General features: G+C 34.4%; 1 protein-coding gene across 9 annotated transcripts in view; it reads left to right on the forward strand.

Moving 5' to 3' along the window:
* Positions 1-20,211, forward strand: part of BCAS3 (BCAS3 microtubule associated cell migration factor) — a 595,190-nt gene that overhangs the window by 162,221 nt on the left and 412,758 nt on the right. For all 9 annotated transcript variants that reach the window (XM_070390544.1, XM_070390541.1, XM_070390545.1 and 6 more), the window contains exons 12-13: positions 5,826-5,996; positions 16,985-17,078. In XM_070390544.1, coding sequence (XP_070246645.1) covers positions 5,826-5,996; positions 16,985-17,078 — 265 coding nt within the window. The remainder of the gene's footprint in view (positions 1-5,825; positions 5,997-16,984; positions 17,079-20,211) is intronic.

The following is a 20,211-nucleotide window of genomic DNA, read 5'->3' on the forward strand; positions in this document are numbered from 1 at the left end:
TTTGTGTGCCTACTTAAAAGGAAAGTGACCTACTTCATTCAGTAACTGTTTAGCTGTTTATCTGTTAGCTGAAAATAGACTTACTGGAACGAGGCTAGACTTGATGTGCTTTGAAAAAAAGCAAGTCCAAACTCCCTAATTTTCTAAACCACAATATTGTGACCGGTGAGGAACGCACTCATGTCTTCCACACTGAACCTCCACGAAACTGTGCTGATGACAGCTCCTTAATGGGCCATTAGTCACCAGTGCAGTTGGTGTTGATTGCAGTTCCTTGTTACCTCTGACAAAAGAGAAGTTTCTGCCATTAACTCCTAAATAAAGTGATTAATGTTTAATTTTTCTTTTAACTACTTTACCCTGATTTTAGTGCTTATTCATGTTCTTGCTTATACATTTATAAAATGAAGGAAAAAAATATAGCCATGAATGCAAAAGTCACTCGTTTCTTGCTAGTCTTAACACGTCCTGTCATATATTGAACCCTGCTCTTTTAACTCATATTTAGCTTAAATTTCATGAAATATTTTAAAAACATTTTTCTTATAGTTAATATAATTTTTTTCTGTGCATTTATGGATTCCTGAATTAGATGACATGAGTATTTTGAGATTTCTTTGAAAATACTGTTGAATTGTTTTCCTAAAATGTTATCAGATCTGGAATGATTCTTCATTTCACAAAGTGTGGATATTTTATATGGGAAAGATTGGAAAGTTGGGATGATTTTTCCCCCAAATGTAATTTCTTCTAGTAAGTTACTCAGTATTAGTAACTGTGGGTAAATTAACCTTCTGAGATATAAGCAGTTCTAGTTTTCCGTGGTAAGAACATAAACGTTACTGCAATAATTAAGCAGTATAATTTGAAATTTATTATTTTACATTTTCTACATGATAATTCCTGTACTTTGTTGTTTAAGTGGGTATAAAAACTTTACTAAGTAAAACTAAAGATATCTTCAAATCTAGAAACTTTGACCAGAGAATTCTATCTAATGTTTGCAGATGACCAATGGCATAGATAAATAATAAAGATTTACTGTTTAGCACAGGGAACTATATTGAATATCTTATAATAACCTATCATGGAAAATAACCTGAAAAATGTGTATATGTATAACTAAATCACTTTGCTTTACACCTGAAACTAACACAGTATTGTAAATCAACTATACTTCAGTTAGAAAAAGAATAAACAATGGCAATATTGCAAAGACTCATAGAATAAAAAGGTCAGATTATGCCTAATCTTGTTTCATAATGCAAGATCACCTTGATGTTGAAACTTAACAAGAGTGTTATGAAAAAGGAAAGCTACAGTCCTGTCTTACTCATTAAATCATTAACATAGATATGAAAAATCCTAAATAAAATATTAGCAGAAAAAAAATTACACAGAGGGGTAATGTGTCACAATTCATTTGGGATAATTCCACAATATAAGACTGGTTTATTACTCAGAATCAGTGGGTCTCATTGCCACATTAACATAATAAAGGAGAAAATGATAAAAATTACCTCAATCTATGTACCAAAAGGGGTTGATGAAATCGAACATGTGTGTATTGGTAAAACATTTTAGTAAATACTGATAGTCTTTCGTTCTCATGAATTCAATTTTTGTCAAATTGCCAAACTGTTTAAACACAGTAAACACCCTCTGTTTCTGATCATTCCATTATCTGGCTCCATTTTTGTGTTTTTGTTGTTTACTTTTTCTCTTAGTTCTCATTTATGATGTCTTGACTCTTTGTTTGCTAAAATATATTTAAAAGATCTTTAGAAAAAGTTTTTAGTTTGAGATGATATCAGAGTTCTGTGACGCTCTCAGGCTTGGATCATCTTTATCCAATTTCATGGATTGAAAGTACTTAAATTATTTAAATAGAGGTCACCTGAAATAGCTGTGGGATCCTGATTAGTACAGGTTCACTCTTATTTCTGTTGTGTGTCCCTTTATATTTCACCATGAAGCATGCAGGGAAAGCAGGACATGACAGCCGAGGTCCCACCACAGGTCTGTCAGAAGCACTACTCAGTCTCTTAGTTGTTGTTGTTGAGTCACTCAGTCATGTCCGACTCTTGAGAGTCCATGGACTGTAGCCCGCCAGGCTCCTCTGTCCATGGAATTCTCCTGGCAAGAATACTGGAGTGGGTTGTCATGCCCTCCTCCAAGGGATCTTCCCTACTCAAGGATGGAACTTGTGTCTCTTTTGTCTCCTGCATTGCAGGTGGATTCTTTGGTGCTGAGCCACTGGGGAAGCCCATTATCCAGTGCATTTAGGCCTAAATACCAGCTCACATAGCTGAATTTCCCTGTTCTCTTGGATTTGGACCTGATAACTCATCACTGTTTTGTTAAATATTCAGTACCTTCAAGCAGAGTTAAAAAAAAATAAAAGACTCTAGTTTTCCTACTTGTTTTCATTGGTAGGATTGATCTGATTTACCTAGCCTATCATATTGAAAATAGAAAATAAAATTTATTATTATTATTCTTACCATTTGAATAATTTCTAGGTAATATGATATTTGTTGAGCTGTAACATGAAAAAATATTTAAAAGCCATGGTGTATGTCACTTTCTCTGACAAAAGTAGTCATTGATATTTTTCTCTCTGACGACAGAGAGATGTGACTTCTTAATGTGGCTTCATAGAGGTTACCTCTTTGTTATATAGAAGGGTTAGTTATTAAACTTTTAATTCTTTTTGATGTCTCACATTACAAATGTAAATATAAATTGTATTAATTGTATATGTGCTTGGATTGTTTTTAAGGAAATAATCTTTTTTTCCCTCCCTGGATTTTCAAACAGCACTTAAAATTCATCCTTCCAAATAATTTGACTTTCCTTATAAAGAATATAATAATAATAAATTCTCTGAGGTCATGTTGAAAGAAAAATTTTAATATTGAAATTGTTCAAATTGGATTATTTTGAAACATTTATTAAATCTTGGTCCATATATTTCTAGTTACCCTCAGCGACTGTCCTATTTGAGTTTTCCTCTTAATGTGTTTTAAACCCAGCGTGGTGAATTGATTTAATAAAAATGCCTCTGCTTTCTGTGTTATCTGATAACTTCTTAGGACAACTAACAGCTTTTGTGAGAGCAGCACCATTAGTCCTAATGGATAAGGAGGACAACTGATACGGCCTGAGAAAGGTTAAAGATGACTAGTGACCTTTGGCAAATCTCTGTGCAATAGAACAGAATCAGTACCATGTTCATATGAAGTTTTGGTCACAGTAGATTATCTGACACATACATTATAGTCTTAGGTTCAGCGCTTTACAGTCCAGATTAGTTCTGTGAGTATTCTTGTAATATTCTTCAGATTGTGAGGACAGTAGTGCTCATTGGTACGTGTGATTCTAACATGGAAACAAACTTCTCCCCAAGGTAAAGGTCCTTACTAATGTGGAAAGCTTTCAGTATCCCTCTTCTACACCCTAAGGCCTTATTTTGAAAGTTAATGAGCTATGAGAGTACTGTCCTGTCACTTACTATACAAAGTACAGATCTGAGGCTGTTAAGTTTGGGCTTTAGATTTTGGTCCACTAATAAGGTGCCACCAGTAGGCCTGAGTTTTTTTGGGGGGTGAGAAACATCATTAACTCCTCCTGTAATACTTTATTCACCTTTGACTATGGAACGTACTACTTTGTTTTCCCCCTCTTTCTGGAGTTTTTTTCCCCGGTTCTCTGGTATTAACTGTTCCCTTTATCTTGTGGTTGCTTTGGGTACATTACTTCCCACTTTCTGTGTGCTCCAGTTATTTTAGTTTTATTCCTTTTCATTGGTATAAGAGCATGAAATAATAAGCTCAAGGGCAAATGGGGAGTATATACAATCCAAGACGTTAAACCTGAAAGGCATTCCTTTGATAAAGGGGATAGCTCCGTTGAAGTGGGAGCATCTCCATTAGCATTAATGGAGCGAGGCCATCGGCCGAGGCATCTCAGAGGTTAATCAGGCTTCCTGGTGGCCTTTGACATCGATACACTGTGGCGCCTGGTGTTGTTGGTCCTCTGGAGGCTTTCTGGACAACACTCTAACAGACGTGGTGTAAGTCATTTCTTGTGAATTATTGAAACAAATGTTTGGCTGCTAATTGAAGAACACCAATGTGTTTTCTAATCACTGCAGTTTGAGTTTTTAGCACTAAACAAAACTGTTACAATTGATTTGTGGCTTTTTCTTGGTTTCAGTCAGCTGTAAGTTATATCATTTTGCTTGAATTCTGCAAATGGCTTTGCTGGTCATTTTATTTAAGTATTTATTAGGAAACACTATAAGAGTCTTTATTTTTCCTTTTTTCCTTCCCAGTATACATTTGTGTTCTGAATTCATGAAGTGTGAGATCACAAGTAGTATCAGGAAGACATTACAGGGCATTACTGGATAGTGGTTTGGAGCAAGTCCTGGTTTTGAGTTCTGGCTTTGTTATTGACTGGCTGTTTGAACTGCTATTTCCCCTAACTTCTGTAGCCTCAGTTTTCTCTTCTATAAACCCGAGGTGTTTGAGGAAACCTATCTACATCTTTGTTAAAGAGCCTTGACCAATTCGAGTTCATAATAAAGGTTCCATGGAATATATTAATAGCTACAGTAAAATATACATATATTATGTGCATTTCCTTTTTTTAAGTTCCATCTTATTGTTGCTTAAATTATATTTAGGCCTTTATAAACAACCTTCTTTGCCTATCATTTGTAAATTAATATTTGATATGCTGTGGAAGCAATATACTTCTTAAAATTTAGATGCAGCATATGTCAGAATATAGGTGCATAATTATTTTAAAAGAGCAAGTCACATTATTGAAGATTAATTTAAAGTAGCTTAATAAAAACTCACAATGAGGATGTGTCTGTTATATTGTACATAATTTTTGATATGTCCATGTAGACTGGACAGTTTATTTTGGCTTTAATGGTTAGATTTAATGTGTATGAATCATACAGCTTTCTCTTTGTTTTTGCTTTCTTTCCTTTCAGAGAATAAGAAAAACTCCCGTTACTTAACATAATTGTTTGTTAATGGTTATGAGAATAATCAGATGAAATTCACATAAAAGAAAACATACAGATGAGTTAGTTTTTTTATCTATTTGTTTTGAATGAAATGGAACTAAAATTAATTATGAAACATGTCTTTAATTGAAATAATATATTAGAAATATTGCATTAAATTGTTTTCTGTTTCTGGAGAGAAAAGAACCCTTTTAACTAATTTTATGACATTTCATTCATGTAGTAATTGAAGTATCTTAGATGGAGTCTGCATTACCTACATACCAAATCTTGATGTACAGTATTATATAGCATCATGTTATAGATTTAAATGAGAAAGTCGTTTTCACGTATGGATTCTATCTGTAGCTTAGTCTTTTTTATGCTAAAAAGTAGACTGAAAATTAGGTGTATACAGTTAAAAAAATAGAATATCACATAGTTCCTATTTCTTAATATTTCACATATTTTAAGTTACATGCACTGAGGAGAGCGAAAAAATATTTTTAATAAAAATAGAATTGTATTCTCATGTGAAACAAACTCTGTAATTATTTACCTATGGCCTAATTCTCACCATGCTGACTTGGGGGTACCTACTGATACCATTTACTCAACCTAGTGCTAATTTTCTAACTAAAATTTAAGATTGTGTAAAAAGTCAGACAATTTCTGTGACAGTGCACTGCTACATATGAGCTTATTAGAAAATAAAGAATTTAATCTGAATTATCAAAACACATATTTCTATTTAGAATCCAAGTATTGATGCAAAATGATACATTTACCTTTCATTGTTTAGACACTGAAAACTGGCTTGACAATGGTTGGGAAAGTGGTGACCCAGCTGACGGGCACGCTCCCTTCAGGTGTGACGGAAGATGATGTTGCCATCCATAGTAATTCACGGCGGAGTCCTCTGGTCCCAGGAATCATCACAGTAATTGACACTGAAACAGTTGGAGAGGGCCAGGTAAGAGTTTGTGATGCCTGTAATGTTCATTTTGTGCAGAGGATGGAGCAATTAAGAATATCATTTGGGATCAAGATCGTACAAAGTGTGTTTGGCCTCAGAGATGTGTTAATTTGGAATTGTAGAAAGTTAAGGTTATTTCAGGTTAGAATTTTGTTTGTTTTTTTCAAAAAATGATGAGTAATTATTGTACAACAGAGAATATAGCCAATATTTTGTAATAATTATAAATGGCATGCGTTGTGTGCTAAGTCGCTTCAGTCATGTCTGTCTCTTTGCAACCCTAGGTAGCCTTCCAGGTTCCTTTGTCCATGGGAGTCTCCAGGCAGGAATATTAGAGTGGGTTGCTATTTTCTTCTCCAGGGGATCTTCCCAACACAGGACTCTAACCCATGTCTCTTATGTCTCCTGCATTGGCAGGCAGATTCTTTACCACTAGCACCATCGAGGAAGCCCCATAAGTGGCATTATTGTTATTGTTCAGTCACTAAGTCGTGTCCTACTTTTTGCAACCCTGTGGACTGTAGCTCACCAGGCTCCTCTGTCCATGGGATTCTCCAGGCAAGAATACTGGAGTGGGTTGCCATTTCCTTATCTTGGGGATCTTCCCGACCTAGGGATCAAACTTGCGTCTCCTCCTTGGCAGACAGATTCTCTATCACTGAGCCACCTGGGAAGTAACATGTTAAAACCTGTTATTTCAAACACTGTTAACGTATCAAATCTGAAGTTAAAATTGAGGTTCCTTAGAATTCTCCTGTTACCTCATCAGGACATCTGTTCCATAAATAAATAATTATATATCTCTTTTATACTGTTTAATACTGTTTCTTTTTTTTTAAATGACACTTTGTATAAGCTGAATCAGTCTAATTATAACTAATTACAGTTCCCAGGTGGTGCTAGTGGTAAAGAACCCACCTGCCAATGCAGGAGACCCAAGAGATGTGGGTTCGATCCCTGAGTTGGGAAGTTCTCTTGGAGGAGGGCATGGAACCCACTCCATTATTCTTGCCTGGAGAATTCCATGGACAGGGAAGCCTGGCAGGCTACAGTTCACAGTGTGCCAAAAAGTCAGACACAACTGAAGTGACTTAGCATGCGTGCACGTGGTGGTTATAAATGACAATAATGAATTTTATTACAAATTTTATTACCGATACTTCCTGACAAATACAAAAAAAAATACACAAAATCTCAAAGAGTATATTAGAATATGTAAATGTTAATAACTTATTATATGTTCAGATAAAAAATAGATCTTATATATTCATATAAAACAGATTTTTACAGTCAAGGTTTAGAAACATTTAAGAGTGATTATAAACATGGAAAAATACGCTATGCTTATGTAAGTCTTGCTAGAAATAAACCAGTTTAGTTTTGTTTTTCTCCCCCATGCATTCATAAATTATTATCTTTTGAATCAGTTATGAATTTTAAAATACATTTCTTAAAGGAAGGTAATTTTAATGGCTTGTGATCTTTGCTGTAAATACACAATCTAAAATTGATTACTAGAATGAGATAGAGTAGAGCAAGATTTGGAAATACAAATTATTTCAATTTATATTATATTTATTTAAATATTAAATATAAACATAGAACTTATATTTAATTCTGTTTTCAGAACATAATTATGTGATCCATTAGAATATTAATCCTAAATATTGCATATTTTTTAGAAATCTGCTTCCAGTATATATGGTTCTGCATCTTGATGAGAGATTACATTTGGCCTGTACTCATATACTAATTCCTGTAGTAAGATCAAGTGGCGTTTCAAAAAAATACAGACTGTGCTGCAGTGAAAAGAAAAAAATCTTTAAAATTCTGGCTATTATTGAATTTGGCTATTATATTTTATTTGAAATATGAATAATATAATTCTCTGCCTTTCCCATCTTAACTTTGTGGTTAACCAGATATGTTACAGGCTTGTATTCCTGTTTAAAAATCTTTTTAATGAAGTGCTAGCAAACTTTTCAGTTGACTGTAATGCCTTTTTTTTTAACATTGTGTTAATTAGCTCGAGTTGACAGACACATACAGATGTCCTCTTTTTAAATTGGAATTAAATATTTAAACGCTTAGTGTTTTATGAGTGTTAACAAATATTTTCTTTTGTCCTTTGATTCTTAATTAATTCACCTCCAAGGCCACCCACGTTTACTAAGTAGTAACAACCCTCCTCAATATTGTCTAGTTTGGCGGGTATACCTAAGTATGTTAAACATCTAGCATTTGTTGACAGACTGATGTGTGGTGATTTAAAAGTTGAAACTGTTATCTCCTATTATTTTTGATGAAATAGAGCTATAACTCGTTAATTTATATAATGAGTAAAAAGAATTTAATTTATACAAAAAGCATAGCCTTAGGTCTTGTGTTTTCAAATGTGGTTTGTTTTTTCCCCCCCTAGTTCTTTGTTAACTCTTCATAACTTTCAGTTGGAATTCTCACATTTGGAATATGGAAATGGATTGTAGATTATATGAAAGTTTATTTTTTCTGTGAGAAGTGCATTGTTAACATTGGGAACAACTGAAGTAGTTCATTAGGAAATAAGAATAATAAAATGTTAGCTTTTAAAAGTTAAAAAATTGAAAGTGTTGCTCAACCTGAGAAATTTTATCTTTTCTATCATTTGTTCAGAGCATAATCTCTTTCCATTCCTACTTATATTCTGAAATTTTGCTTGATTTATGATATTTGGCAAAACTAATACAATTATGTAAAGTTTAAAAATAAAATAAAATTGGAAGAATAAAAAAAAAAAAAAAGGCATATTAGAAGAAAAAAAAATAAAAATTCTATTAAAAGACAGGAAATAAATGAGAAGTTGCTATGTACATTTTTAAGGAATCATAAGTGTTTTTTTAAAGCAATAAGATTTCTTCAGTATAATACTGCTTTCTTTTATTAACATGAATCTGTTTTTTGTCAAGAAGACATTTTTGTCTCTGATAAATAGTTCAGTTGGAGTACAGAGCTGTTTTTAAGTTATGCTGGATTGTATTAAAAAGACTGCAGTGGTTAATGTCATGGATTTATCACTTTAAGCCCTTTCCCACTGATGTTTGACCTTAACTGTAGTGTTTTTTCCTTGTCCATCTCCATCTTAGGAACTAAAGCTGACATTATGTTCACTTTTGCTATTTAAATCCATTGAGACTTCAGTAAAGATATTTTCATGTTTACAGGGATAGTATATAAAATTTGTTTCACCATCCTTCTGATGGTGAATTGATTAGTATTATTTGATGGTGGCAGGATCACTGTATGGTAACTGCATTAAAGAGGAATAGATTTGGTTGACTGTCCATTTTGTCTATGTTACTTCCATGTTTTATTTAAAAGCATAAGCAATATAATTTGCCTTTATAAAGTAACATAATTTAAGTTAGCAGGTGGCAAAGTCTCTAATCAAAGAAAAATGCTCCAGAATGATGACATAAACTAGAGCTATTCTTGCCCTGAGTGTAAATACAAGTGTAGTTCATAATAATTTAGTGGTTCCTGTGGTGTTTGTCTCTCTTTTTGTTCATATGGTAAAGCCTTATCCACCTTGTATCAATTAAAGCGCTTTGCTTTAATAATATTGAATTGTTACTCACAGGATTTTAGCCTGTTTAGATAGTGAGTGAAAATAAAGTCTTAGGACAACGGATTTGGGATATCTTTGGTATTAGTTTGATATTTTGGGCAAGGTGATGATGCAGTGGAGACAATCTTTTCAAAAGTATCTGGTGGTGGTTATATTTGTGAAGCTCATACAGAGAAGATTCAAAGAAGTCTATATATTTTTAGGAGGTTTTGGTACTCACCAAGATTAATGAGCCCTTTTGCTCGATGGCTTCTGTGTTAGCACCATCAAATAGAGTACTCAATACTAATTGTATTGCAAAGAGAGGGTACAGAGTTATAATACATGAAAGATAAGAGGCTCTTATAAGAGATTGGTTTGACATAGAAAAATGGGCAAGGACAAAATATTTCACAGAAAAAAGTATATACCACTGGTATAAAATCTATAGATTTAACTTGTTATCAGAGAAAGACAAAACTGTACCAGGATACCACTTGTCATCTATCAGTACGAGAGAAATTAAAAATCTTGTGGTATGCTCTACATTTTTAACTTTTAATTTTGAAATAATTGTAGACTCACAGTAAGTTGCAGATATATCCATGTGCTCTTCCCCCAGTTTCCTCCAAGTTCTCCCAAACTGTGACATCTTACATAGCGGTCATAAAATGTCAGAACCAGGTTATTGACAATGACACCTTACTGTTAACTAGGCTTCTGAGCATATTTAGCTTTCACCATTTGTTTTTACCTGCATTCATTTGTGTGTGTTTTCAGAATATTGAAAGAGCTCCTATAGCTGGATAATAAAAAGATAAATAGCCTTATTTTAAAATGAGCAAAGGATTTGAATAGACATCTTTCTGGAAATAATATACCACTGGCCAGTGAGCAGAAATGAGAGCCCTGGCACACTGCTGTGGGGACGTAACACAGTGCAGCTGCTTTGGAAAAGAGTTACCATTTGATTGGGCATTTGTCTCCTAAGAGAACTGCTCTTAGGAGGTATATAACCAAGAAAAATGAAAATACATGTTTGTGTAAAAATTTGTACATGAATGTTTATAGCAGTATTATTCATATAGCTAGAAAATAGGAGCAACCCAGATAAATGTACTTTAACTGATCAATGGATGGGTAAATAGAATGTGACATAGACATACAATGTAATATTACTTAGCAGTAAAAAGAAGTAAAGTATTAATGCGACAAAATGAATGAACCTTGAGAATATTGTGCTTAGTGACAGAAGCCAGTTGCAAAAGAATACATATTTGTATGAGTCTATTTATATGAAATGTCCAGAACAGGCAAATCTATAGAAAGAGAAAGTAGATTGTTTGCCTAGGGCTGGGAGTTTGAAGAAAACAGGGGGTTGCAGAGTGACTGTTAATAGTATGAAGTTTCTTTTAGGTGATAAAAATGTTGTAATTTGATTGTCATAATGGTTGCACAACTCTATGAATATGCCATGTACCCTAAAGCAAATCCTTAGTATATGTAGCAGACTTTCCTGGAGACTGCTCCTGTAAGACTGCTTTTTCTTGTGTTCCTCTCTAACATTTTTGAAAATTGAATGGAAGAATGGAAAAGAGAGATCAGAGAAATAATTTGTAATGCATGTTGCCCCCCACTTGTGGGAAAATATATATAATGCAAAATTTGCCATTTAGCCTTTTTTTAAGTTTACAATTCAGTGGTATTAAGTACATTCACAATGGTGAATAATCATCATTATCATCCATGTCCAGAATTATTCATTATCTGTACCCATTAAATAATATCTCCCCACCCCTCTGTTCTCACAGTCCCTTTTTCCCAGATAATAAGTACATTATGGACAGAAGTTTCAAAAGTAACTATTTGAGGGGGGGGGAGGGCTCTAGAAATTGATCAGAAAGCTAAGAAAGAAGTGATAAACATAAATTCACATTTCTCTTATCTACATCTGCCAGGGGCTTGGTGAGTTTGGTAGTTTAAGCAGAGCAGAGTAAGCCATATAAACAAGCAGTTCCCTTTTAGAGGATGGATTTACTTGATTTGGAATAGAAGGTTAAAACCGAAGTCCAATAGTGTTTTCATTAGACTTGGTAGGTGATGAATAGGATAATGTGTGCTCTCGTAGCCCGGGTTTGCAATCTCAGTTTGGGGCCCATTCAAAAAGAATAGAGAGGAAGAATTGAGGACATGTAGAGAGTCTCAGAGACCTCTGGGACAGCAGCAAACACACCAACATATGTATGTATATAATTGGAAGACTGTTTTAGGGAATACAATGTTTCTTAGTTGGTAATTGACAAGACAGGAGTATCTCAAAGGAGTGGGAAAAGAAATGGAGCTATATTGGAGCAAGGAGCTGTAATTTATCAAAATTAAGTCTGAAATTAACCTGTAATCCTGTTTTCTATAAAGCACCTTACAACCTGTATAGCAAATCACTAAGAAATTGCTCCCCCAAAATCAACAGAAGATAAAAATAGTAAACATTAGGAATAATTGTTTAATACAAAGGAAGAGGATCAGAGCAACAAACACCTGAGACATAAAAGTAAGTGGAAAATGGCAGACCTAAATCCAATTATCTGTGTAATTGTATTAACTATAAATGGACTCCAGTTAAAAGAGAGTGATTGTCCCACCAGAATCACTTTAGATTCAGAAACATAATTGACTGAAGTAAAAGGTTGTAAGAAATGTACCATGCAAACAGTAACGGTAACAGAATTGGAGTGGTTATATTAATATCCGATAAAAGATTTTAAGTCAAGGAATACTGCAGAGAAAAAGAAGGACATTTTATAATGATGAGAGAGTCACTGATAAACACGTGGCAACATAGGGCAACAAACACGAGCCAGATCCGACAGACTGAAAGAAGAGGTTCTAGCCAACATTTATAGTTTGGGATTTAAATACTGTGCTTTCCATAATTGATGGAAAAACTATACAGAAATTTTAAGAGATTGGTAGATTTAACGACTTGATTAGCACTATCAACCAAAATGATCTGAGACTCCCCATCCCCCAACCTACAGACTTCACATTCTTTTCAAGAATATCTGGAATGTTTCAAGATAGGCCATATGATTGGCCATAAAGCAAATCTAAAGCATGGAAATCAGTAATAGAATGAAATTATGGTATAAAAGAATCTCAAGCTATATTATTCCTTAATGGGAAAATTATAACTTGAAAAATGGTCCTAAATTAATAACCTTAGTTCTCCATCAAGAGAGTTTAAAAACAGCAAATTATAATGAAAGTAAGACAAATGAAGTAAATAATAGAAATATGACCAACAGTCAACAAAATAGCAGTGAAATGATCGGGAAAATCAATACTGGTTCTTTGGAAATATTAACAAATTTGATAAATCTGGTGGTATAGCAAATGAGATTGTTTTCTTAGTTCCTTTTTTTTAAAATTAGTGTTTGTTAATATATAGAAAAAAGCTGATTTTTAAAAATTCTTAATTTTTTTTAGATTTCATTTTTTAAAATATAAATTTATTTTAATTGAAGGCTAATTACTTTACAATATTGTATTGGTTTTGCCATAAAATTAAGAGTGTTAATTTTGTATCCTGCAACTTTGTTGAATTTTGTGTGTGTATGTGTGTAATCTAGAGAGGGAAGTTTCTTTAACCATTTGTATGCCTTGTATTTCTTTCCCTTTCTTCCCCCCTCTCTTTTGAGTTGGTTGCTATGACTAGACCTCACAGTACTGTGTTGAACAGTAGTGCTGAGAGAGGACGTCCTTGCCTTTTTAGTAATCTTAGAGGAAAAACTTCCAGTCTTGCCCCATTTTGTATAATGTTAACTGTGGACTCTGTGTATGTAACTTATTATATTACTAAACATGGTAATTTCCCAGTATTCCTAGTTTGTTGAGTCATTTGTCATGAAAGTGGTTGAATTTTGTCAGATGCTTTTTCCGCACTGATTGAAATCATCATGTGGTTTTTATTTTTCAGTTTGTTAATGTGGTGTGTATTACATTGATTGATTTTTGTATGTTGAACCATCCTTGCATTCCAAGTATAAACCTCACTTTTCTTGGTGTATAATCCTTTTAATATGTTGAATTTGGTTTGATCCCATTTTCTTTTAGATGATTGCATCATTATTCTTCAGGGATATTGATTTGTGGTTTTCTTTTTGTCTCTTGGTATCAGGGCAATGAGGGCCTCATAGAAATATCTTATAATCCATTTTATGTCTGTGACATCAGTTTTAATGGCTCCTCTTTCATTTCTAATTTTAGCTATTTGAATTTTCTCTCTTGTTTTTGTTAATCTAGTTAAGGGTTTGTCAATTTTGTCTTTTTTTTTTAAGAAAGCAAACTCTTAGGGATAAACTTAACCAAGGAAATGAGAGACTTACACACTAAAAACTATAATATGTTGTTAAAAGACATGAAAGGCATCTTTCAGATATAGAAAAGTGGAAAGACATCTCATGCTTGTGGATTTTAAGACTTAATGTTCTTAAAATATCCATAGTACCCAATGTGACATTAAATGCAGTACCTATCAAAGGCTCTATGACATTTTGTGGTAGTAATAGAGAAAACCATGCATATGGAATCTGAAGGGACCCTGAAAAGCTGAAACAATTTTGGAGTAAAAAACCACTGCTGCTGCTGCTGCTGCTGCTGCTGCTGCTGCTAAGTCGCTTCATTCGTGTCCGACTCTGTGCGACCCCATAGACCGTAGCCCACCAGGCTTCCCCGTCCCTGGGATTCTCCAGGCAAGAACACTGGAGTGGATTGCCATTTCCTTCTCCAGTTCATGAAAGTGAAAAGTGAAAGTGAAGTCGCTCAGTCGTGTCCGACTCTAGCGACCCCATGGACTGCAGCCTACCAGGCTCCTCTGTCCGTGGGATTTTCTAGGCAAAAGTACTGGAGTGGGGTGCCATTGCCTTCTCCGAAAAAAAAAAACACTGCCTCACTTCAAATCATATTACAAAGCAATAGTAATTAAGATGATGTGATACTGGCATAAAGATAGATATGTAGACCAATGGAAAAGAGTAGAAAATGTGAAAATGAACCCATGCATATACATCCAAAATATTTTTGACAAGGTTGAAAAAAACTACACAGTGGGGAAACACTGTCAACAAATGAGGTTGGGAAAACTGGATAGCTAATGCAAAAGAATGAAGCTGGGCCCTTACCTTATACCATATATAAAAATGATTTTGGATTCAACCGTGAGACCGGAAACTATTAAACTCCTGCATAAAGACATAGGAGAAAATCTTTAATACACTGAATCAAGCAATAATTTCTTGAATATAATGCCAAAAGCACAGGTAACAAAGTAAAAAATAGACCAATGGAACTACATCAAACCTTAAAAGTTCTGTGCCTAAAAGGAAATAACCAGCCATGTGAAAGGGCAACCTATGGGGTGGAAGAAAATCATTGTAAATAATATATCTGATAAGGAGTTAATATATAGTATAAATAAGGAATTTCTACAACTCAACAGTTAAAATTAACAAATGAGCATAGGACTTGAATCAAGATACTTCTCCAAAGAAGATGTAGGCATGTCTAATAAACATATGAAGAAATGCTCAGAATCACTAATCATTAGTGAATCAAAACCACAGTGAAGTATCATCTCCCGCCTATCAGGTGATGACCACTATCAACAGAACAGAAAATAACTGTTGTCAAACATGGGGAAAAGTTGGCACCCTTGGGAACTTTTGGTGGGAGTACACAATGATATAGCCATTATGGAAATCAGCATGAAAATTTCTAAAAAAAATGAAAATAAAGTTACTGTGTGATCCAGTCATCCTACTTCTGCCTTTATATGCAAAATAATAGAAAGCAGGATCTTGAAGCGATATTTACACACCCATGTTCATTGTAGCATTATTCATAGTACCCAGGAGGTAGAAGCTATCCAGATGTCCACCACCAGGTAAATGGATAAAGAGAAATGTATACACACACACACACACACACACACACGCACACGCACATGCACACAGTGTAATAACATTACACAACCTTTAAAAAGAAGGAAATCTTTTCACATGTTACAGTGTTGATAAACTTTGAGGCCATTGTGCTAAGGGAAATAAGCCAGTCACAAAAGTACAAACACTAAATTCTTCCTTTTATTTTGAATTTCTAAAATAGTCAAAGCATAGAAACAAAGTTCAAAGGTGGTCACTAAGGGTGGGAGGAGGGAAAAAGAAGACTTAGTGTTTAGTGGGTATAGAATTTAAGTTTTGCAAGGTGAAAGTGTTCTAGAAATCTGTTAACAATGTGAATATATTTAACGGTACCGAACTGAATACTTAAAAATGGTTATAGTGGTAATAAAAACAAGACCTGTAGACAAAAAATTTGACAATCTGCAGCTTGACTGAATTGCAGGTTCTAGCCAGAACAATAAGGCAAGAAAATGAAAGCATTAAGATAGGAAAAGGATGACAAAAAAGGCATTCCTATAAAATGGATTGTTGTAACAGTTACAGTACTATATAAAAATATTGAATTGTAAACATAAGTAACTTTTATGTAAATTATACCTCTGTAAAACTCTTTAAGTCTAAAAGAAAAATTAACCTTGCCAGTGTAGGACTACTTCCTGGATTGCTTCAGATAAATTCTTTGAATATCATGATCCAATATTGGTACAGTAGGCGTTCCCTTTGTAACATTAGATATGTAAAGATTTTAATTTCTTGAGCTAATTGCTTGCTTTGCAAAATGAATACATGCTGTTTTAAAACTTTTTTCCCTAGGGATAATTGAATAATACACTCTTAATAGGCAGATTGTATGGAATGTAAATTGTATTTCAGTATGCTTATAAGAAAATGAAGGGGAATGAATTTGACATACGAAACTGCTTGTTCTACTGGTAGTATTTTCAAAGAAGTGTTGTGTCCGTCTAAAAACTAGAGGTTAAAGACCACAGTGTTTGTACTTTAAGTAAAAAATATTTGGTAATTCCCCTAAATATATATATGCCTGTTTGTTTGTATTTAACTTATGTTTTTTTTTTTGCTGTTCCAGTCACGGGCAAGAGTTTTTCAGCAGGCCATAACACAATAAGAACTCCTGTTCCTATTTTTAGATAAAGCTGTATAGAGCTGATTTTAGGCTTTTCATTTTTTCTGAACTGAAGCTTCAAGAAATCATTGTCACCTGCAGTCAGGTCAACCAGTTGTTTTTAGAGGTTATGTGATTGATTCCCTGGGGGCAAAATACATCTTTTCCCTATTTCTGAAGTGGCATGCCCACCTTGTATTATGAAGAATAATCTTCAAATGTAGCGGAAGCCTGTTACTTGGTCAGGGATGTAGTGGTGTTGTGTCTCTTCAAGGTCAGTAATTGGTTAACTTCCGTTTGCCTCTTCCTTTCTGTACAGGTGCTTGTGAGCGAGGACTCTGACAGTGATGGCATCGTGGCCCATTTCCCTGCTCATGAAAAACCAGTGTGCTGCATGGCTTTTAATACAAGTGGTATGTCCTTCCCCTCACCCTTATTTATATTATGAGTTTTCTATCCAATTTTTTGGAAATAGAAAATATGAAATATATGTGTTAGGGTATATGACCTAAGTAAGTAGTTTTCAGTGATTATTGAATGAATAAATTTATAATAAAAATTTAGAAATCCTATAAAGATTAATTTTACTGAGTAAAGTTGTGATTGAGTAGTAAAGATAAATAGTAGATATAGAATAGTACATAAACAGTGCTGTTGAATTACATTTATTTCTGTGTTATAAGGCAAGGACTTTAATATTCAAAACTACTTATGTATGTGAATGGCATTTTCTCTGTAACTTCATGTTCCTTTTAAACAGTACAGTGACAGATGTCATGTTGATTAAACAAGTCTTCCCATTGTATATAATGTGTATGTCTTTTGCTAAAATGTTTGAATGTAAGTTACATATGTGATGACATTTTACCAACTACAAATTAAGCATACATTTTCTAAGAGTAAGGCCCTTCTTGTACTTTGTAACCAAATAGTATATTATATGGAGAAGGCCCTGGCAGCCCACTCCAGTACTCTTGCCTGGAAACTCCCATGGACGGAGGAGCCTGGTAGGCTGCAGTCCATGGGGTCGCTAAGAGTCGGACACGACTGAGCAACTTCCCTTTCACTTTTCACTTTCATGCATTGGAGAAGGAAATGGCAACCCACTCCAGTGTTCTTGCCTGGAGAATCCCAGGGACGGGGGAGCCTGGTGGGCTGCCGTCTATCGGGTTGCACAGAGTCGGACATGACTGAAGTGACTTAGCAGCAGCAGTATATTATATTCAGAAAAACAACACATTATATTAGCTAAAATCCAAGTCATAATTTAAAATTTCCCAACTGTCTCAAAAATGAGTTCTCTAACTGATTCAAATCAAGATCTAATTAAAATTCACTCCTTATGTTTTATGTCTCTTTGTGAGTGAGTGAGTGAAGTCACTCAGTTGTGTCCGCCTCTTTGTGACCCCATGGACAGTAGCCCACCAGGCTCCTCCATCCATGGAATTTTCCAGGCAAGAATACTGGAGTGGGTTGCCATTTCCTTCTCCAGTTTATGTCTCTTTAGCTCTTTTTAATCCAGTTTATAGCTTTCACCTTTCCCCCTTACTTGCAATGTCCAGACTAGTTATCTTGTCCAAATTCTGCGTTTGTCACATATATTTTCTTTATAATAATGTTTTCCTTTTTTTCCTTAAAGGCTTTTAAATACATTCAGGCCTGAAGATGATTTTTTTCAAACTTCCTACATATTGCTGTCTACATCACTTCATCCTGGCAGGGGATACATTAAATCAGGCTGTCTTGTCATTTATAATACTACGTTTGATCACATGAATAAGTTAGTGACCATCAAATGTCTGTATTTTGAAAATAAATTCTCTCGTGGAGATTAGCAAGTGCAGAGTGTTACTTTGGCCTCATTTCTTGCTTTTTTATTTTTTTATAATTTATTTAATTTTTGGCTGTGCTGAGCCTTCGTTGCTGCACAGGCTTTTCTGTAGTTGCAGAGGGTAGGGGCTGCTCTCTAGCTGTGGTGCACGGGTTTCTCACTGCAGTGGCTTCTCTTGTTGTGGAGTACGGGCTCTAGGACACGTGGACTTCAGTAGTTGGGGTTCCCAGGCTCTAGAACACACGCTCAATAGTTGTGGTGCACTGGCTTAGTTGCTCCGTCGCACGTGGGATCTTCCCACACCAGGTCTCGAACCTGTGTCTCCTGCATCGTCAGGTGGATTCTTTACCATGGAACCAGCAGGGAACCCTTGGTCTCATTTCTGAAACAAGTGTTTACTTAATAGTTTTGTTACTATACATTGAAGGCTATAGAATGGTGGTTTTTCTATCATATTTTCAGCATTGATTAACTTCTGTTAACTCTGTTTAAAGAAAGAGTTTTCTCTCATTAACCAGAAATGAGCCACAGTTTTCCTGGATGTAAAAGGCAGAGTAAATATGTTATACTTCCTCTTTAATTACCAATTTTCGTAGTTAGGAATTGGTTTAATACTTCCAGTGGTGAAAGTTCACTCCTGTGGACTTATTTTAAAAATACTTTGATTATGAATAAAAGATAAAATTGCTCTAATGCTTTCAGAGCTGAAATAGTCTTCATTAGTTTGTGGACTTTTCCTTGCTTGGTGGGTCTGAGGAGACTGCCATATCTTATTCTGCAGAATATTAGTTAAAACTAATGGAAAGACCTATCTTTTTCCTCCTTCTTTTCATCTTTTCAGATCAAGGATGATCATGAGGATAATATAAAGTATTTGAGTAATCTTCCTCCTCTTTAGTAGCCATTTTCAATAGAGAGGAAGATTTTGTAGTAATTGTTGATCTGTGGATAGATTTAATTAATGAAGACAGATTTATTTAAATGCTCTGAATGTTGTGGGATTTAAGTTGAATTTGAAGAAACAATCTGGAAGTTATGTCACTTACAGTACTCTTCTTAGAGTAACCACTCTGACTCACTTTTGATAGTCCATCTGTTATGTCAGATCTCCTTTGTGTTAATATGTGTTTCATATGGCCAGAGTTGGGATGCTTCAGACATTTGAAGCTGTAGTTTTTCCTGTCTGTGAATCTCCATTGTTATAAAAACAACTTACATAACTTAAAGGATATTGTAGTTACCTCTGTCATCGTGTAGCAGTTAGTTCTAGAAGACCATAAATTTCTGTGATTTCATAGTTTTGTTTACATTTGCCACTTGATTTATGTTTTAACTCCCAAATTTATGTTTTAATGGCAAGATTAAAGTTGTTTATGTTTATACTTAAAATTTTATTTTTTTTTATTGAGGTATAGTTGATTTACAGTGTGTCAGGTACACAGAAAAATGACTCAGTTGTATAATATATATATTCTCTTTCAGCTTCTAGTGTAGGTCATTACAAGATATTGAATATAATTCCCTGTGCTGTGTAGGTCCTGTACTTTGCTCTGTTCCTAGCATGTTAATTGTATAACTGTATAATTTATCTTGCAGTAATAATTTCTTTAAATATTTTTTTGCTAGCCTGTCTGTCCCAGTTTACATTAGGATTCACTCTTGGTCTTATACATTCAAGGTTTTGACAAATAGATAATGGCATGTATCCACCATTA

The sequence above is a fragment of the Bos mutus genome, chromosome 19 (assembly GCF_027580195.1).
Source record: "Bos mutus isolate GX-2022 chromosome 19, NWIPB_WYAK_1.1, whole genome shotgun sequence".
In the NCBI taxonomy this organism is placed as follows: domain Eukaryota; kingdom Metazoa; phylum Chordata; class Mammalia; order Artiodactyla; family Bovidae; genus Bos; species Bos mutus.